This window comes from Physeter macrocephalus, chromosome 15 (genome assembly GCF_002837175.3).
Source record: "Physeter macrocephalus isolate SW-GA chromosome 15, ASM283717v5, whole genome shotgun sequence".
NCBI classification, from domain to species: domain Eukaryota; kingdom Metazoa; phylum Chordata; class Mammalia; order Artiodactyla; family Physeteridae; genus Physeter; species Physeter macrocephalus.
The window spans coordinates 394,803-411,101 of NC_041228.1; the positions used below are offsets into that span (position 1 = coordinate 394,803).

The 16,299-nt window shown below is 62.7% G+C and overlaps 2 protein-coding genes across 2 annotated transcripts; both read left to right on the top strand.

The window, feature by feature from the left end:
• Window positions 1-1,224: 1,224 nt before the first annotated feature.
• Window positions 1,225-8,728, top strand: LOC129392850 (cleavage and polyadenylation specificity factor subunit 1-like). Its single transcript, XM_055091313.1, has 4 exons — window positions 1,225-1,512; window positions 8,090-8,117; window positions 8,210-8,358; window positions 8,582-8,728. The coding sequence occupies exons 1-4, from the start codon at window positions 1,369-1,371 to the stop codon at window positions 8,726-8,728; spliced, it is 468 nt and encodes a 155-aa protein (XP_054947288.1). The 5' UTR covers window positions 1,225-1,368.
• LOC102995248 (cleavage and polyadenylation specificity factor subunit 1) lies at window positions 8,422-16,197 on the top strand. The gene is made up of 35 exons (XM_024117494.3): window positions 8,422-8,486; window positions 8,582-8,662; window positions 8,745-8,896; window positions 8,985-9,131; window positions 9,302-9,441; window positions 9,515-9,625; window positions 9,710-9,803; window positions 9,889-9,976; window positions 10,048-10,170; window positions 10,253-10,304; window positions 10,388-10,482; window positions 10,561-10,635; window positions 10,716-10,796; window positions 10,871-10,960; window positions 11,139-11,249; window positions 11,324-11,465; window positions 11,555-11,733; window positions 11,808-11,944; window positions 12,027-12,201; window positions 12,285-12,491; window positions 12,562-12,651; window positions 12,741-12,884; window positions 12,953-13,105; window positions 13,893-14,009; window positions 14,100-14,190; window positions 14,262-14,346; window positions 14,414-14,555; window positions 14,642-14,794; window positions 14,873-15,049; window positions 15,150-15,216; window positions 15,292-15,339; window positions 15,423-15,578; window positions 15,658-15,787; window positions 15,862-16,000; window positions 16,086-16,197. Exons 3-35 carry the CDS (start codon window positions 8,811-8,813, stop codon window positions 16,131-16,133), a joined length of 3,873 nt encoding a protein of 1,290 aa, XP_023973262.1. The 5' UTR covers window positions 8,422-8,486; window positions 8,582-8,662; window positions 8,745-8,810; the 3' UTR covers window positions 16,134-16,197.
• Window positions 16,198-16,299: the final 102 nt, after the last annotated feature.

A 16,299-nucleotide genomic window follows, 5' to 3' on the forward strand; every position in this document is an offset into this window, starting at 1 on the left:
GGCGCGGGGGCTCCTAGAGAAATGGGCTGCGAGTGTTCTCTCCTGCTCAGGGTAAGCTCTGCCCCAGCCTACCCCTCTTTTCAGGGTTCGGTTTTGTTATGACTTTTAAAGTGGTTTGCTGTGACTTAGGGGTCACACACCTGCCCAGGCATCCAAGTGACCCCTTTGTCCACCGCTCAAGGGTCCAGATTTGAAGCCTTGTTGCTGAAATATGCAAGTGAGCAGATCTGGATGCAGCATGAACACATATTACTATGCCATTTTCTCGGGTGTGACTATACTTTCTTGCTTTATTTCCTAAGATTCCGTTTCTTGGCACTTCCCTGGCGGTCCAGGGGTTAGGACTCTGTGCTCCACTGCAGGGGGCACGGGTTGATCCCTGGTCGGGGGGGCTAAGATCCCGCAAGCCACGCGGGGCGGCCAAAAAAAAAAAAAATTCTGTTTCTAAATTCCAGACCTGTTCGCGGGTACCTAGGGCGAGTCCCTGCCAAGTGAGGAGAGGACTGCTTAGCTGTGCATGGTCCTGGCTCCAGGGCCCTTGAAGTGGGCAACTGTGCCAGGCCTCGGGAGGGAGCAGTGGGCAAGAGGCGCGAAAAGCGCCGTTCCGCGGGGAGGGGCTCGTAGAGGGGCCGGCGGGACCACCGGCAGCTACGCGACCGCCAGTGCCAGTCAGAGCCGTGCGTCGTAAGTACGCGTGTTTTGGTGGGGGTGGGGGGGTCGCTCTGCGGGGAAACACTGAGCAAGGACGGGACACGGCATCTCCAGGAAGCTCTCGCTGGACTAGTCGAGCGTCCGCCACACTAACGGCACCTGCCAGGGCGTAATTTGGCGAGTGTTTATGTCTGGGGGTCTCTGCCCTCCCGGCCTCCACACTGCGAGGCTCGCCTGGCTGAGCTGGGCTTCGGCACCCGGCAGGGCGTCTAAGACCTCGCCTCTTCCTGCGGGCGAGACCCTCAGCGGTGACCCCATTCTGAGGTCCTGGGGCGGGCAGGGCCCTGGCCAGCGGCCCTGGGCTCCCGTCCGGCTTCCAACCCGCTCCTGCGTTCGCCGCAGTGGCACCCTGGATCTCGAGAGAGCTCGGTTTTCGGGGCTCCGGAGGCGGAGCCTCAAGGCCGCCCCAGACCACCAGGGGCCGCTGTCGCCCCCGCGGCAGCTGCGCCTTGGCGGCGCTGCGCAAGCGCAGAAATACGGAACCTCGGAGCGCGGCTTCCGGGCCCTGCCGGGCAGTGTTCGCTGACGTACGGGTCCCCCGCCACCCGGCTCCAACTGCTAGGTGGGTGGTCGGCGGGCGGGCGGTCCTGGGGTCGTGCGCCGGCGGCCCGGCTCATCCTGTCGCCTTCCGGCCCTGTGCAGCCCGGGCTCGGCGCCATGTACGCCGTATACAAACAGGCGCATCCGCCCACCGGCCTCGAGTTCTCGATGTATTGCAACTTTTTTAACAACAGCGAGCGCAACCTCGTGGTGGCCGGGACCTCGCAGCTCTACGTGTACCGCCTTAACCGCGACGCCGAGGTAGGTAGGCCCGCTCCAGCCGCAGCGCCACGCGGCGAGGGGTGCCCGGTACAGACAGAGAGGCAGGTCAGACGGGCCCCGTGGTTGGCTGTGTCCAGAGCCTGTTCTCTTCGCTGCCACGTTCCTCGACCTCTTCCCACGCCTGGCGGGCTCAGAGGCCTGCTCTGCGCGTGTCATTGCTCTTTCGTTTTTTTAGCAAATTACATGAACACCTGCTGTGTGCTAGGTGGTAGCGATGCAGTAGTGAACAAAACCTGCAAAAACTTGGGGCAGGAGGACACCCGCTGACCAAATGCACACGTGCGAACACACCTGTAGACACACTGCAGCTAGCAGAAGGGGCAGCTGAGGAAATGGAGGAGAGAATGAGTGATCAGAGGAGCCTCTTTTAGGCAGAGTAGGAGTTTGTTGGGGGAAGAACTTTCCTGGCAAAGAGAACAAGGCTGGTTGTAGGTGTGGGTCGGAAGTCGGTAAAGTGTGATGAACCCATCAGTAGAGGAGATACAGGGGTGCTTTGGTTGCCGGAGGTGTGAGGTTTGGTCCAAGGGGACTTCTTGCAAGAGGCGGCTTCTCATCTGTTCTTGAAGGAGGAGTAGGAGCCGGGAGTAAGAGCCAGGCGCAAGGCTGGGGAGGGGGTAGGTTTCAGGCAGAAGGAAGGCCTGTGCGCGGGCCAGAAGTAATTGAGGGTGGGGAGGGGGTGAGGGGTTGGACTGGGGTGTAGAGTGGAGGTGGGGTGGGAGGGGTTGTCATCCGCGGGCAGCAGGTGGACAGGGCCAGAGGGCAGCCAGGAGGACGCCGCCTTCCTGGGCACCTACCTCAGGACATGGGTGTTTGTTTTGTGTTAAACGTGTGTACTGTTATACTAATTCACACGTGACAAAGCAAGCAAAATATAGAAGGATGTGAGAGCTTTGCGACTGAATACGTGTCATTAAAAAATCTTAGTTTAAGCTTTTGCGATACAGCAGTTTTGAGGTCAGTATTTGGCCTTTGTCAAAATTTCAGTCAAAACTGAAAAAGAAATTTTGCAAATAAATATATATGGTTCCACACTGAACAGGAGGATCTTTGCTGTTACTAAACCTGAGACTGGTTTTCAGTCAACTTTCAGAGACAGACTGGGAGTTTTTACATTGTTACGTGTTTTACAAGTGGGTTCACAGCATCTTGGGAGGGGTTGGTGAGCGCTGCCTCAGACCACCGCCGCCGTGGTGGCAGTCTGGTTCTGGTTGCGGGGGCGGACCACACGCTGCCAGCACGTCTCATGCTGGAGGCGAAAGTGCCTGCGCCCACCAACAGGATGGGATGGAGCCAGGCGTGGTCTAAAGCTCCCCCCCTTGGGCAGGTGAGATTTGAGTGGGCGAGGAGGATGGTGTGGGGAGAAGAGCTTCCAGGCAGAGCCGAAGGTCCCGGGGCAGTAGGGGCCTGTGTTCCGGGACCAGCCCAGCGGCGGAGAGGGAGGGAGGAGTGAGCCGGTGAGAGCAGAGGCTCAGAGGGGGGCCGGGCCGGGGGTGGGGCATCGGCACCGCGGCCTTCTGGGCCATTGTGGGAACTGAGTGGTGACGAGGCAGGTGGGGAGTTAAGGTTTGGGCAGAGGAGCGAGCTGACCAGACGGTGTCTCCCAGGGTCTCTGTGGCCGCTGTGCGGAGGAGCCGTGGGTGCTAGAGGTGGCAGGAAGCGCTAGGGTCAGGACGGACGGAGGTGGGTTGTGGGGTGGGCAGGCGAGAGGAGCCCAGGGCGATGCCGAGGCTCTTCAGGGTCGAGGCTTTGCCTGGGTCGGAATTTCGGTCTGAGCGCCTGCAGGGCGCCTGAGAAGGGAGAAGCCTGCAGGGAGGGCGTGGGGGCTGGGGTCAGGAGCTCATTTTGGACATCGTAGGAGTTACTTGTTGCTGCATCACAAGGTGCCCCAAAGCTCAGCAGCGTGAAACAGCTGGCACTGCCTCACGGGGTCTTGGGTCGGGAAGCCGGGAGCGGCCCCGACAGGGTCTCTTGGGGCTGCAGTGAGACGTCGGCTGGGGTCGCCGTCCTCTGAAGGCCCCACTGGGGTTGTGGTTTCTGCTTTCTTTCGAGGCGTCGGTTCCTCACGGTGTGGCCTCTCCACAGGGCTGCTCACCACACACAGCCTCCCCAGGACGACTCAGCCCAATGGGTTGGAAGCCGCGTGTCTTTTGTAACCTGATCTAGAAGTGGTCAGGGCCACGTGGACCTCCCCCGGGAGCCGCTGGGGCCACCATAGGCACTTTGAGGTGCTCACTCCACAGCCGGAGTTGATGTCCAGGAGGGGTTGGGGGCTGGAGCTGTAGTCGGGGTTTGCAGCCTGTGGGTGGTGTTTAGACGCGGTAGCAGCAGGTTGCGATCACCCCGAAGATGGCCCCTGGGGCGCCCCAGCATCAAGGGGTAGGAAGAAGAGAAGACGCTGTGGATGAGTCGGGAGCGGCGTGGCCAGGGAGTTGGCAGCCAAGCCAGAGAGTGTTCTGGCGGCCGAGGGAGGGCAGCGTTTGGGGACCTGATGCTGGGTCCCATGTTTCTGAGCCTCAGGTGGGTCCTGAGACCTGGAGGCCCCTGGTGACCCCGAGGAGGAAGTCTGGTGGCAGGCAGGGGTGTGGGCCAGTAAGGCCAAGAGCCCAGTGCAGGAGGAGGGTCAGTACCAGTGGACAGAGACAGCTCCCTGGGAGAGGTTTGCGCAAAGGGAAGAGAAGAAATGGAGCAGGAACTGGTAGGAAGAGCGGGATTTTTTAAGGGGGGTGAGACGGCGCATTTTGCTCCGAAGGGAAGGAGCCGCCTGTGCAGGGCCCCCGGCACAGCCCACTCTCAGCCCACCAAGATCCAAGGGAACTTGCACACCTCTGAAGGGCTGTGAACAATTCCAGAGAAGATCCTTGACAGACCAGATGCGGCTGCAAAGCCTGAGTCAGATACTTGGTCCCCGGCCCTTCATAGGAAAGTCGGCCAACTCTTACACCAGCGAGTGGAGTGTGTGGCAGCCGGAGATGGAGTGCGGGCTGGGGTGGAGTACTCAGGTGGGTGAGCGTGTTGGGGGTCAGCCTAGTCACTGCTGCAGGACAGCCCGCCCTGGAGCTTCAGACAGCGCTGTCACCAGGGTGGCACAGCAGGGACTGTGGGGGCGCCTGGCTCTGCTCTGGGAGCTCTGGGTCTTGTCTGAGTGACTTGAAGGGCGTGTCTCTCCCCTTTCTCTCCACGTAGCTGGCTTGGTTTTCGTGGCAGGCGGCCTTGAGGTAGTTGAGCTTCTTACGTTGAAGGAAGCAGCCAGTCTCGTGGCCAGGGCCAGACCCTGGGGGCACAGCGTCCCTTTTGTCACTGACTGTCCTTCAGAGCACCACCCCCAGCCCGGATTCAAGAGGGGTGGTGAGCCCCCTCTGGAGGCTGTCTTAATTTTCCCCCGAGGAATCAAGTGCAAGTGCAGGGGCTGCCGTGGTGACAGGGAAGGAGAGAGTGGGGGGCAGGGGGTGGGGGTGGGGCATGTGCCTGGTCCCTCAGTCCTGAGGGGAGCAGACCCCGGGCAGCCACGGGAGCGGCAGGTCTTGCTGCTTTGCAGGGCCGGGCAGCTGTGACCTTCGGGAGGAAAGAAAGTGGAAATTAAGGACAGTCTCAAGTAAATAGAAAATGTATCATGGATGAGAAGTCTCGATATTGCAGAGATGTCATACCCTCTCCAAATGAATCCAAAAATCATGTCCTTTTTCTCAAAGTTGCCATAAGATTTCTTGTTAGATTTCATAATCTTGATTCTCAGATTTACATGGAAGAGCCAAAAATCAAGAATGTATAATTTTATTTATTTTAAAGAATTTCTAAAAAAATTAATTTATATTTTATTTATTTATTTTTGGCTGTGTTGGGTCTTCGTTGCGTGCGGGCTTTCTCTGGTTGTGGCGAGCAGGGGCTACTCTTTGTTGCAGTGCGTGGGCTTGTCATTGCGGTGGCTTCTCTTGTTGCGGAACACGGGCTCTAGGCACAAGGGCTTCAGTAGTTGTGGCACGTGGGCTCAGTAGTTGTGGCTCGCGGGCTCTAGAGCACAGGCTCAGTAGTTGTGGCGCACGGGCTTAGTTGCTCCGCGGCATGTGGGATCTTCCTGGCCCAGGGCTCGACCCCGTGTCCCCTGCGCTGGCAGGCGGACTCCCAGCCACTGCGCCTCCAGGGAAGCCTGCATTATTTTCTAATTAGCTACCTTTGAGGCCACAACAGGTCTCTGTGGTTTATTACAATCTGGCTCCACTGAGCTTCCCCAAACAACACAGAGTCCTTGTAACCCTTTATCCTCTTGACCCCCACGCGTTGTTCTCTTGTCACAGGTTTTGCTCCTGCATAGGTTAGAAGCTCTGCAGAACATTATAGTTGTTGTTAGCACTTCGGTTTTACATAATTTCAGACCCAGAAAAGTTGCAAAAGCACAAACATTTCCTGTGTATGCTCACCCAGAGTCCCAAAGGTGAACATTGTGCCGTATCTCTGTCTTTTTTTCCTGGACCTGGAGGATAAGTTGCAGGCAGGGACCCCTTGGCTCCTAGAGGTCACCATGTCGCGTGCGTTCAGACAGTACCAAAGTCTCTGCAGAACCACAGGCTGGCGGTCTGAACCAGGATGCTGGCGCTGGTGTTGTTCAGGCCTGGTCGCCGCTGCCAGCGCGTCCTGTGATGCTCGTGCTGCAGTCACTGGGTGCTGGTGTAGGGGGCGTGGCGGGGTGAGCAGCCGCCAGCTTTCCCACTGGGGTGTTGGGACTTTGAGAGCACAAATGCCGTCGTCCTGCTCAGACCTTCCTCTTCCGGTTTCAGCAGCAGTGATTGTGTTTGTCAGCATCCATGGTGATGGTGACACGACTGTGGTGCTTTTCCTGACCCCGCCCTCTCTGCTACCTTCTTGGTGGGCTTTCCTTTCTCCCCGTATTCATTCCTTTCTTTATAACACCGCAGGCTCATGGATTCTTATTCTATTCAGTAGGTTGTAGTCTTTTTTTATCCTCTGGGGTCTTCAGCCTGAAGACCTTCCGTTAGTAATTCTTGAAGAGTGTTTCTGCTGTCAGTGAACTTGTTCCACTTTTGTTTGTCTGCAAATGTTTTTATTTCAACTTCCCTTTTGAGGGATATTTTCATTGGGTTTAGAATTCTAGGTTGACTTTTTTCTTTCATCACTTTAAAGCACCGGCTTCTGTAGTTTCTCTTGAAAATCAGTTTGTTTTTTAAAATATTTATTTATTTTGGCTGCACCGGGTCTTACTTGCGGCACATGGGATCTTCGTTGTGGCATGCGGGCTTCTTAGTTGTGGCATGCGTGTGGGATCTTAGTTCCCCGACCAGGGATCGAACCAGGGCCCCCTGCATTGGGAGTGCGGGGTCTTGACCACTGGACCACCAAGAAAGTCCCTGAATATCAGTTTTTATGAAGGTGTTGTCTCTTTTTGCCTCTGAACACATTTATGATACTTGTTTTTGTCTTTGGTTTCCTATCTTTCAACTGCGATGTGCTTCTTTGTATTTACCCTGCTTCGGGACTTGCTGGCTGACCTTGAATCTGTAGGCCGATGCTTCTTATCGGAATATTTTTGGTCATTTCTTCAGTTATGGGTTCTGTCCTTTTCCTCCCTCCGTCCTTCTGTGTTGCCAGTGGTGTGTTAGACCATTTGATTATGTCCCCATGTCTCTTAAAATGGATTTACATTTTTACTCTGTGTCTTGCGTCTGTACAGAATCGCAGTTGGTCTCTGTGTCTTGACCTTGTGTCTGGCGAGGGGAGAGGGTGTCCAGGCCTAGTCCTCATCTGAAGGGCGACTTTCACACTGTAGTTCACGTGTGACACTTGTTATAGATTTACTGTGGACGACCTTTATTTGATTAAGTTGTATTTTTGGGTCAGTAAGAATTTCTATCATGAATGGGTCTAAATTTTATCAAATGCTTTTCATATCCATTGAAAACAACACTTGATTTTTCTCCTTAATTTTGAGATTTTGGTAGATTGTAGCGATGGACATTCTTGTGGTAAACTGACTTTGCATACCTGGAATAACAACTTGGTTGTGGTGTAGTATCCTTTCAAATGTCGCCAGGCTCACTTGGAGACACCCTCCTGCCCTGCGGAAGGTAGTCGGTAGGACACAGATGGGGCGAGGGCCATAGCCCCGTGTTGGGGTCACCGTCACGCCCAGTTCGGGCTCAGGGGTGCGCCCGGCATGTCAGCAGAGCCGGCGTTCCTTCTTCATAGCAATCACATGTCATTGGCAGCTGGTGTCAGCCATGGCTGGGCCCAGGGTGAGTCTGGAGTGGGTTGGGGGTGCACAGAGAGTGCTGTCCATCCTTTGACCCTGAGCGTCCCGTGTCGGGACGGCTGCTGGGGAAGCTGGGTGGGGAGCTTCCTGAGGAGGAGCCCTGGGGCGGGCTGGGGGCCCCAGATGCCAGTGTGAGTCTGTGGGCACGGCCGTCTCCATCAGTGTCTGGTCGCACGCTCCCCACTGTGGCGAGCCCCATGGGGCTCCTGGCTGCAGGGCTGGCCTTGGGTGGTCTTCTCCTGTCCCTCCATGAGGTGGGCCCCTCACTGCCCTCCCTCCTTCTCCCTGCTACAGGTGCCGACCAAGAATGACAGGAGCGCAGGTGAGTGAGCGCAGGGTGGCTGCCTGGCCACGCACCTGGGGGTTGGCGGCCGGGGCACGGGGCCCAGATCCCTACCCACTGGCTCTCCGCAGAGGGGAAGGCCCACCGGGAGCACCGGGAAAAGCTGGAGCTGGTGGCTTCCTTCTCTTTCTTCGGCAATGTCATGTCCATGGCCAGCGTGCAGCTGGCGGGCGCCAAGAGGGATGCCCTGCTCCTGAGCTTCAAGGATGCCAAGGTGGGAGTGGGAAGCGGGGGGCGGGGGGGGCAGGCGGGGGCGGGAGCGGGGGGGGGGTTGCGGTGTCCATGGCCAGCGTGCAGCTGGCGGGCGCCAAGAGGGATGCCCTGCTCCTGAGCTTCAAGGATGCCAAGGTGGGAGTGGGAAGCGGGGGGCGGGGGGGGCAGGCGGGGGCGGGAGCGGGGGGGGGCTGCGGTGGGCGGGCCCAGTTCTGACCTGCCGCCCCCAGCTGTCGGTGGTGGAATACGACCCGGGCACCCACGATCTCAAGACCCTGTCTCTGCACTACTTTGAGGAGCCTGAGCTGCGGGTAGGCCTAGCCCCTCCCCTTGTCCCGCCCCCTGGCTCCGTGGGGGCCCCTGCAGGGCCTGCCTGATGCCCCTCCCCCGCAGGACGGCTTCGTGCAGAACGTGCACACGCCGCGGGTGCGCGTGGACCCCGACGGGCGCTGCGCGGCCATGCTCATCTACGGCACGCGGCTGGTGGTCCTGCCCTTCCGCAGGGAGAGCCTGGCCGAGGAGCACGAGGGGCTCGTGGGTGAGGGGTGAGTGCCCGGGCAGGGGAGGGGGGGGCGCTGCCGAGCCGGGGTTCCCCGCCCCGTGCCCCTCCCCGCTGAAGCCCTTTGCCCCCAGGCAGAGGTCCAGCTTCCTGCCCAGCTACATCATTGACGTGAGGGCCCTGGACGAGAAGCTTCTCAACATTGTCGACCTGCAGTTCCTGCACGGCTACTACGAGCCCACCCTGCTCATCCTGTTTGAGCCCAACCAGACCTGGCCTGGGTGAGGCCCTGCGCTGCTGTGGCCATGGCTGTGGCCCTGACCCGGGGGGAGGCCCGCCCCGGGGGAGGGCGGGAGGGAGGAGTCGGGCGAGCCTCAGCGGGGCGGGGCTGGGGGTGGACACGCTGTGACTGGCCCCCTGGCCGGCCGACCGACCGCTGTCGTGGTCCCAGGCGGGTGGCTGTGCGGCAGGACACGTGCTCCATCGTGGCCATTTCGCTGAACATCACGCAGAAGGTCCACCCCGTCATCTGGTCCCTCACCAGCCTGCCTTTTGACTGCACCCAGGCCCTTGCCGTGCCCAAGCCCATAGGTGAGGTGGGGCTGCTTGGAGGGGGTGGATACGGAGAGCCCTGGGCCCCACCCACCAGCGTGTCCACCTCCAGGCGGGGTGGTGGTCTTTGCTGTCAACTCGCTGCTGTACCTGAACCAGAGCGTCCCGCCCTACGGCGTGGCCCTCAACAGCCTCACCGCCGGCACCACTGCCTTCCCCCTGCGTGAGTGTCGGGGTGACGGGGCCGAGGGATGGGGGCGGGGGGAGGGGCGGGAGGCTGCTGGGTCCGGCTGACTCCCCACCACAGGCACCCAGGAGGGCGTGCGGATCACCCTGGACTGTGCCCAGGCAGCCTTCATCTCCTACGACAAGATGGTCATCTCCCTCAAGGGCGGCGAGATGTGAGTGTCCTCCTCCAGGGAGCCCCGTCCTCTCTGGCGGGTGGTGTGGTCCCCCCGCGCCAGCTCAGCGCGTCCCTCCCGGCAGCTACGTGCTCACGCTCGTCACGGACGGCATGCGCAGCGTCCGCGCCTTCCACTTCGACAAGGCCGCCGCCAGCGTCCTCACCACTAGCGTGAGTGGGGTCTCGGGGGGGCGGCCCCGGGTCCGGGCTGGGCTCCACCCTCACCCCCGTCCTGCCTTCAGATGGTCACCATGGAGCCCGGATACCTGTTCCTTGGCTCTCGCCTGGGCAACTCCCTGCTCCTCAAGTACACGGAAAAGCTGCAGGAGCCCCCCGCCGGCACCGCCCGAGAGGTTGCCGACAAGGTGGGTGCGGGGCCCGTGGGGACGCTGCCCTCCCGTGCGGGGCGGCCTCGGGGGGCTGCTCACCGCCCCACCTGCCTCGCAGGAGGAGCCGCCCTCCAAGAAGAAGCGCGTGGACGCCACAGCGGGCTGGTCAGGTGAGGGCCGTCAGGTGAGGGCCGAGGGCGGGGGCCGGACTGGGCAGCCAGGTGGGCTCAGGTGGCCTTTCCACGTGCTGCAGGGGGCAAGTCAGTGCCGCAGGACGAGGTGGACGAGATTGAGGTGTACGGCAGCGAGGCCCAGTCAGGCACGCAGCTGGCCACTTACTCCTTTGAGGTGAGGCTGGGCTTAGAGGGGTCGCCGCCTGCCGGCCCGCCTGCCTGCCTGCCCGCCTGACCACTGCTGTGCCCGCAGGTGTGTGACAGCATCCTCAACATCGGACCCTGTGCCAACGCCGCCATGGGCGAGCCCGCCTTCCTCTCTGAAGAGGTGCCCGCTCGGGGGCGAGGTGGGGGGGGCAGGTTGCACAGCAGGGAGGTGCCGTCCTCACCCCCCGGCCCCCCGTGCAGTTTCAGAACAGTCCCGAGCCGGACCTGGAGATCGTGGTGTGCTCCGGCTACGGGAAGAACGGGGCCCTGTCGGTGCTGCAGGTGTGTGGGGGGCAGGGGTGGCGCCTCCTGGCGGGGCCTGGGTGCGCTTGCTGACACCCCTCATGTCCTTCCAGAAGAGCATCCGGCCCCAGGTGGTGACAACCTTTGAGCTTCCTGGCTGCTATGACATGTGGACAGTCATCGCCCCTGTGCGTAAGGAGCAGGTAGGTGCGCCCCAGGTTGGCGAGGCCTGGGCGCTGCGGGGGCCCCGGAGGCCGCCGGTCCCAGCACTGGGCCCTGCCGTGCCGGTCAGGCGGGCTCGGCCCCGGGCTTGCTCTGGCTCAGCGCCCCAAGCACCCGGGGCTGGCCTGTGGGATTCCTGCCCTCCTCGTGCCTTCGCAGGAGGAGAGCACCAAGGGGGAGGGGCCGGAGCAGGAGCCCAGCGCCCCCGAAGCAGATGACGATGGGCGGAGACACGGGTTCCTTATCCTGAGCCGGGAAGACTCCACCATGGTGATGGGGCCCGCCCGGCAGCCTGGGGCGGGGGGGCCACTGGGGGGGTGCACCTCACCCGCCGTCACCCACAGATCCTACAGACGGGGCAGGAGATCATGGAGCTGGACACCAGCGGCTTCGCCACCCAGGGCCCCACAGTCTTTGCTGGCAACATCGGGGACAATCGCTACATCGTGCAAGTGTCGCCACTCGGCATCCGCCTGTTGGAAGGAGGTGGGCCGGGCCACGCGGGCAGGCGGGATGGCGCCCAGGGCTAGTGCGTGCCGCGCGACTGCCCTTCGCTGACCGGCCTGTGTCCGCAGTGAACCAGCTGCACTTCATCCCCGTGGACCTGGGCTCCCCCATCGTGCAGTGCGCCGTGGCCGACCCCTACGTGGTCATCATGAGTGCTGAGGGCCACATCACCATGTTCCTGCTCAAGAGTGACTCGTACGGGGGCCGCCACCACCGCCTGGCGCTGCACAAGCCCCCGCTGCACCACGTAGGCTCCCTCCTCCGTCCCTGGGGCCGGCTGACCCCCCCCGCCCCCCCCACTGAGCCCCCCTGTCCCCGCAGCAGTCCAAGGTGATTACACTCTGCGTGTACCGGGACGTCAGCGGCATGTTCACCACCGAGAGCCGCCTGGGCGGGGCCCGCGACGAGATGGGCGGCCGCAGCGGCTCAGAGGCCGAGTGCCAGGGCTCAGAGACCAGGTGTGTGCGGGGCTGGGCTGCAGGCCGGGACCGGGGTCCCCGGGGCACGCTGCCTGTGACTGACGTGTCTGCTGGCCCCCAGCCCCACGGTGGATGACGAGGAGGAGATGCTTTACGGGGACTCGGGCTCCCTCTTCAGCCCCAGCAAGGAGGAGGCCCGCAGGAGCAGCCAGCCCCCTGCCGACCGGGACCCCACCCCCTTCCGGGCTGAGCCCACCCACTGGTGCCTGCTGGTGCGGGAGAACGGAACCATGGAGGTGGGTGGCGCCCCGCGTCCAGCGTGGCCCCCGTCCCCGGCTTGTGCCCCGCCCCGCCCGGCTAGCTGCCGCTGTCCCCGCAGATCTACCAGCTCCCCGACTGGCGGCTGGTGTTCCTGGTGAAGAACTTCCCTGTGGGGCAGCGGGTCCTGGTGGACAGCTCCTTTGGTCAGCCCACCACCCAGGGCGAGGCCCGGAAGGAGGAGGCCACGCGCCAGGGCGAGCTGCCCCTCGTCAAGGAGGTGCTGCTGGTGGCGCTGGGGAGCCGCCAGCGCAGGCCCTACCTGCTGGTGAGTGTGGCCCTGCCCGCCCCTGGGCTCTGCACAGCCCCCCGCCCCCTGACGACCCGCACGCCCCCAGGTGCACGTGGACCAGGAGCTGCTCGTTTACGAGGCCTTCCCCCACGACTCACAGCTCGGCCAGGGGAACCTCAAAGTTCGCTTCAAGAAGGTGCGGTGTCCGGGCCGTGCTGGGTGTGGGGCGGACGTGGAGCGGGGTGGGGGAGGGCCTGGCCCTCACTGCAGCAGTGCCCCCCCCAGGTCCCGCACAACATCAACTTCCGCGAGAAGAAGCCAAAGCCGTCCAAGAAGAAGGCAGAAGGTGGCAGCGCTGAGGAGGGTGCTGGGGCCCGAGGCCGTGTGGCGCGGTTCCGCTACTTTGAGGACATTTATGGCTACTCTGGGGTAGGCTGGCGGCTCCAAGGGAGCCTGGGCTGGGGCCCCAGCAGCCTCCTCACACTGCCTGCCCCCAGGTGTTCATCTGCGGCCCCTCGCCCCACTGGCTCCTGGTGACTGGCCGGGGGGCCCTGCGGCTGCACCCCATGGGCATCGATGGCCCCATCGACTCCTTCGCTCCATTCCACAACGTCAACTGCCCCCGTGGCTTCCTGTACTTCAACAGACAGGTAGGGAGGCCCCATGCGGCCCAGCCTGGCTCTCTGACACTGGCCGATGCTGCCCAAGCAGCACCAGGGGCTGGGGCCCCAGAAAAGAGGCCCTCAGTGGCTCGGGACGGGGGCACCCTGGAACGGAGAGTCGGGGGGTGTCCAGAGGGTGGCGGGAGCCAAGGCCGAGTTGGGGAAGTCGGGACTGGAGGCTGTAGCCCACAAGGGCGCCCGCCTGGGCAGCCAGGGTCCCGTCGCTGCTCTGCTGGCTTGGACCCCAGCTCTGCCCCCTAGAAGCTGTGTGACTGGGTGAGATGCTCACCCTCTCTGAACCTGAGTTTCCTTACCTGTCACCAAGGTGTCAGCACTCTGAGGACTCAGTGATGGTGACGTGGTAGGTGCTTTGTAGGTGCTGGCGCGCTTACAACCGTGGGCGGAGGAAACCGGCTCGGGGCCCCGGCAGGGCACCCGTGCTTGTTTGTGCAGACCCTGGCGTGGCCTGTGTGTGTGCCGCCCACCCTTTGCCTGCGGCCTCCAGCACCCCGAGCCTGGCTCCTCCCTTGTCCCGGCCCAGACCACAGCTGTGGCCAGTGTCCCAGCCCTGGGCGGGCTTGGCTGAAGTGATGGGAAGCCCACAAAGCACAGGACAGTAGGCTGTGGTCTCTCCAAGGCCTTGCCTGGACGCTGTGGCCCCTCGCCACCCATTCCAGCAGAGCTGAGGGCTGACCCAAGGGAGCCCTTGGAGGCCTGGGTTCATCGGCTTGGCCTTTGGGATGTGCCAGCCCTCGCTAACCCCTGCCCCACCCAGGGCGAGCTGAGGATCAGTGTCTTGCCTGCCTACTTGTCCTACGACGCCCCGTGGCCTGTCAGGAAGATCCCGCTGCGCTGCACGGCCCACTATGTGGCTTACCACGTGGAGTCCAAGGTCTGACACCGGCCCCCGCCCCACCACGCCAGGGACCTTTGGGGCCTGGGGGCCCGGCCGCTGGCATGTGACAACCCCCCCCCCACCCAGGTGTATGCTGTTGCCACCAGCACCAACACACCGTGCACCCGCATCCCACGCATGACGGGCGAGGAGAAGGAGTTTGAGACCATTGAGAGAGGTGCGAAGTGCCCCGGGTTGGGCCCGTTCTCGGGGCCACCCTCCCTGACTGTCACCCCTTTGTCCGTGCAGATGACCGTTACATCCACCCTCAGCAGGAGGCCTTCTCCATCCAGCTCATCTCCCCGGTCAGCTGGGAGGCCATCCCCAACGCCAGGTGAGGCTGGGCCCAGGTCGGGGCTGGTGGCTGGCCTGGGCTGTTGTCCTGACTTGGGCTGCTGCAGGATCGAGCTGGAGGAGTGGGAGCACGTGACGTGCATGAAGACGGTGTCACTGCGCAGCGAGGAAACCGTGTCGGGCCTCAAGGGCTACGTAGCCGCCGGGACCTGCCTCATGCAAGGGGAGGAGGTCACGTGCCGAGGGCGGGTGAGTGGCCGGCGGGGTGGGAGGCGGGCAGTGCCCAGCGGCCCGCACGCAGCCCCTGTGAATCAGCCACCCGCCTTCCCTGGCAGATCCTGATCATGGACGTGATCGAGGTGGTGCCCGAGCCCGGCCAGCCCCTGACCAAGAACAAGTTCAAGGTCTTGTACGAGAAGGAGCAGAAGGGGCCCGTGACCGCCCTGTGCCACTGCAACGGCCACCTGGTGTCGGCCATCGGTCAGAAGGTGTGCCCCCCACCCCCCGACCCCCCAGCGCCCACCGCTCACCGCCCACCGCTCACCGCCCACCCTCCCACCCCCCAGATCTTCCTGTGGAGCCTGCGGGCCAGCGAGCTGACAGGCATGGCCTTCATCGACACACAGCTCTACATCCACCAGATGATCAGCGTCAAGAACTTCATCCTGGCCGCGGACGTCATGAAGAGCATCTCGCTGCTGCGCTACCAGGAGGAGAGCAAGACGCTGAGCCTTGTGTCCCGGGTACCGAGGGGCTGGGCTGCACGGCAGGTGGGTGGGTGCTGCCCCAGGCCCACCCTGACGTCCGTCCCTCCCCTCCCCTCCCCTCCCCTCCCGTCCTCAGGACGCCAAACCCCTGGAGGTGTACAGCGTGGACTTCATGGTGGACAATGCACAGCTGGGCTTCCTGGGTGAGCACGGGGGCTGGGGTCCCCGGGACTTGGCTGGGGCTGGGGCTGCGGCTGACTGTGGGCTCTGTTCCCTAGTGTCCGACCGTGACCGCAACCTCATGGTCTACATGTACCTGCCAGAAGGTGAGTGCTCCCCCCACCCTCTCCCGGGCAGGGGGTCGGGCCTGGGGCCGGGCAGGCAGTGACCTGAGGTCCCTCTGGCCCAGCCAAGGAGAGCTTCGGGGGCATGCGGCTGCTGCGCCGGGCGGACTTCCACGTGGGCGCCCACGTGAACACGTTCTGGAGGACCCCCTGCCGGGGGGCTGCTGAAGGGCCCAGCAAGAAGTCCGTTGTGTGGGAGAACAAGCACATCACGTGGTTTGGTGAGTGTGGGGCGGAGGGGGTTAAGGTGGCAGTGGGGTGTGGCGGGGGTCCACAGGGCTCACACCGTGTCCGCTTTAGCCACACTGGACGGTGGCATCGGCCTCCTGCTGCCCATGCAGGAGAAGACCTACCGGCGGCTGCTGATGCTGCAGAACGCGCTGACCACCATGCTGCCCCACCACGCCGGCCTCAACCCACGTGCCTTCCGGTGAGCCTGCCGCCCCCCTCTCCCACCACCCCACATCTGGCCCGACTCTTCACTGCCTCCGTGCCTACCCCCAGGATGCTGCACGTGGACCGGCGCGTCCTACAGAATGCCGTGCGCAACGTCCTGGATGGGGAGCTGCTCAACCGCTACCTGTACCTGAGCACCATGGAGCGCGGGGAGCTGGCCAAGAAGATTGGCACCACGCCCGACATCGTGAGCCACCCTGCCCCTCCACGTGCCCCCAGCCACCACCGCCCCCAGCCCTGCCCCCTGCCCTCACCCACCTCTCTCCCCACAGATCCTGGACGACCTGTTGGAGACGGACAGAGTCACTGCCCACTTCTAGACCCCTGGGTACTGCCACTTCCCCCACCCCTCTTTTGTACAAAACACGAAGAAAAACATTTGATTTGAGAAGAGCGTGTGGTCATTGCAGGCCCAACTCCGGGCCACAGTCACTCCAGTGCCCCCAGGCCTTTCTTAGGCGTCTGTGCCTTGGCCCTGGCCGGCCC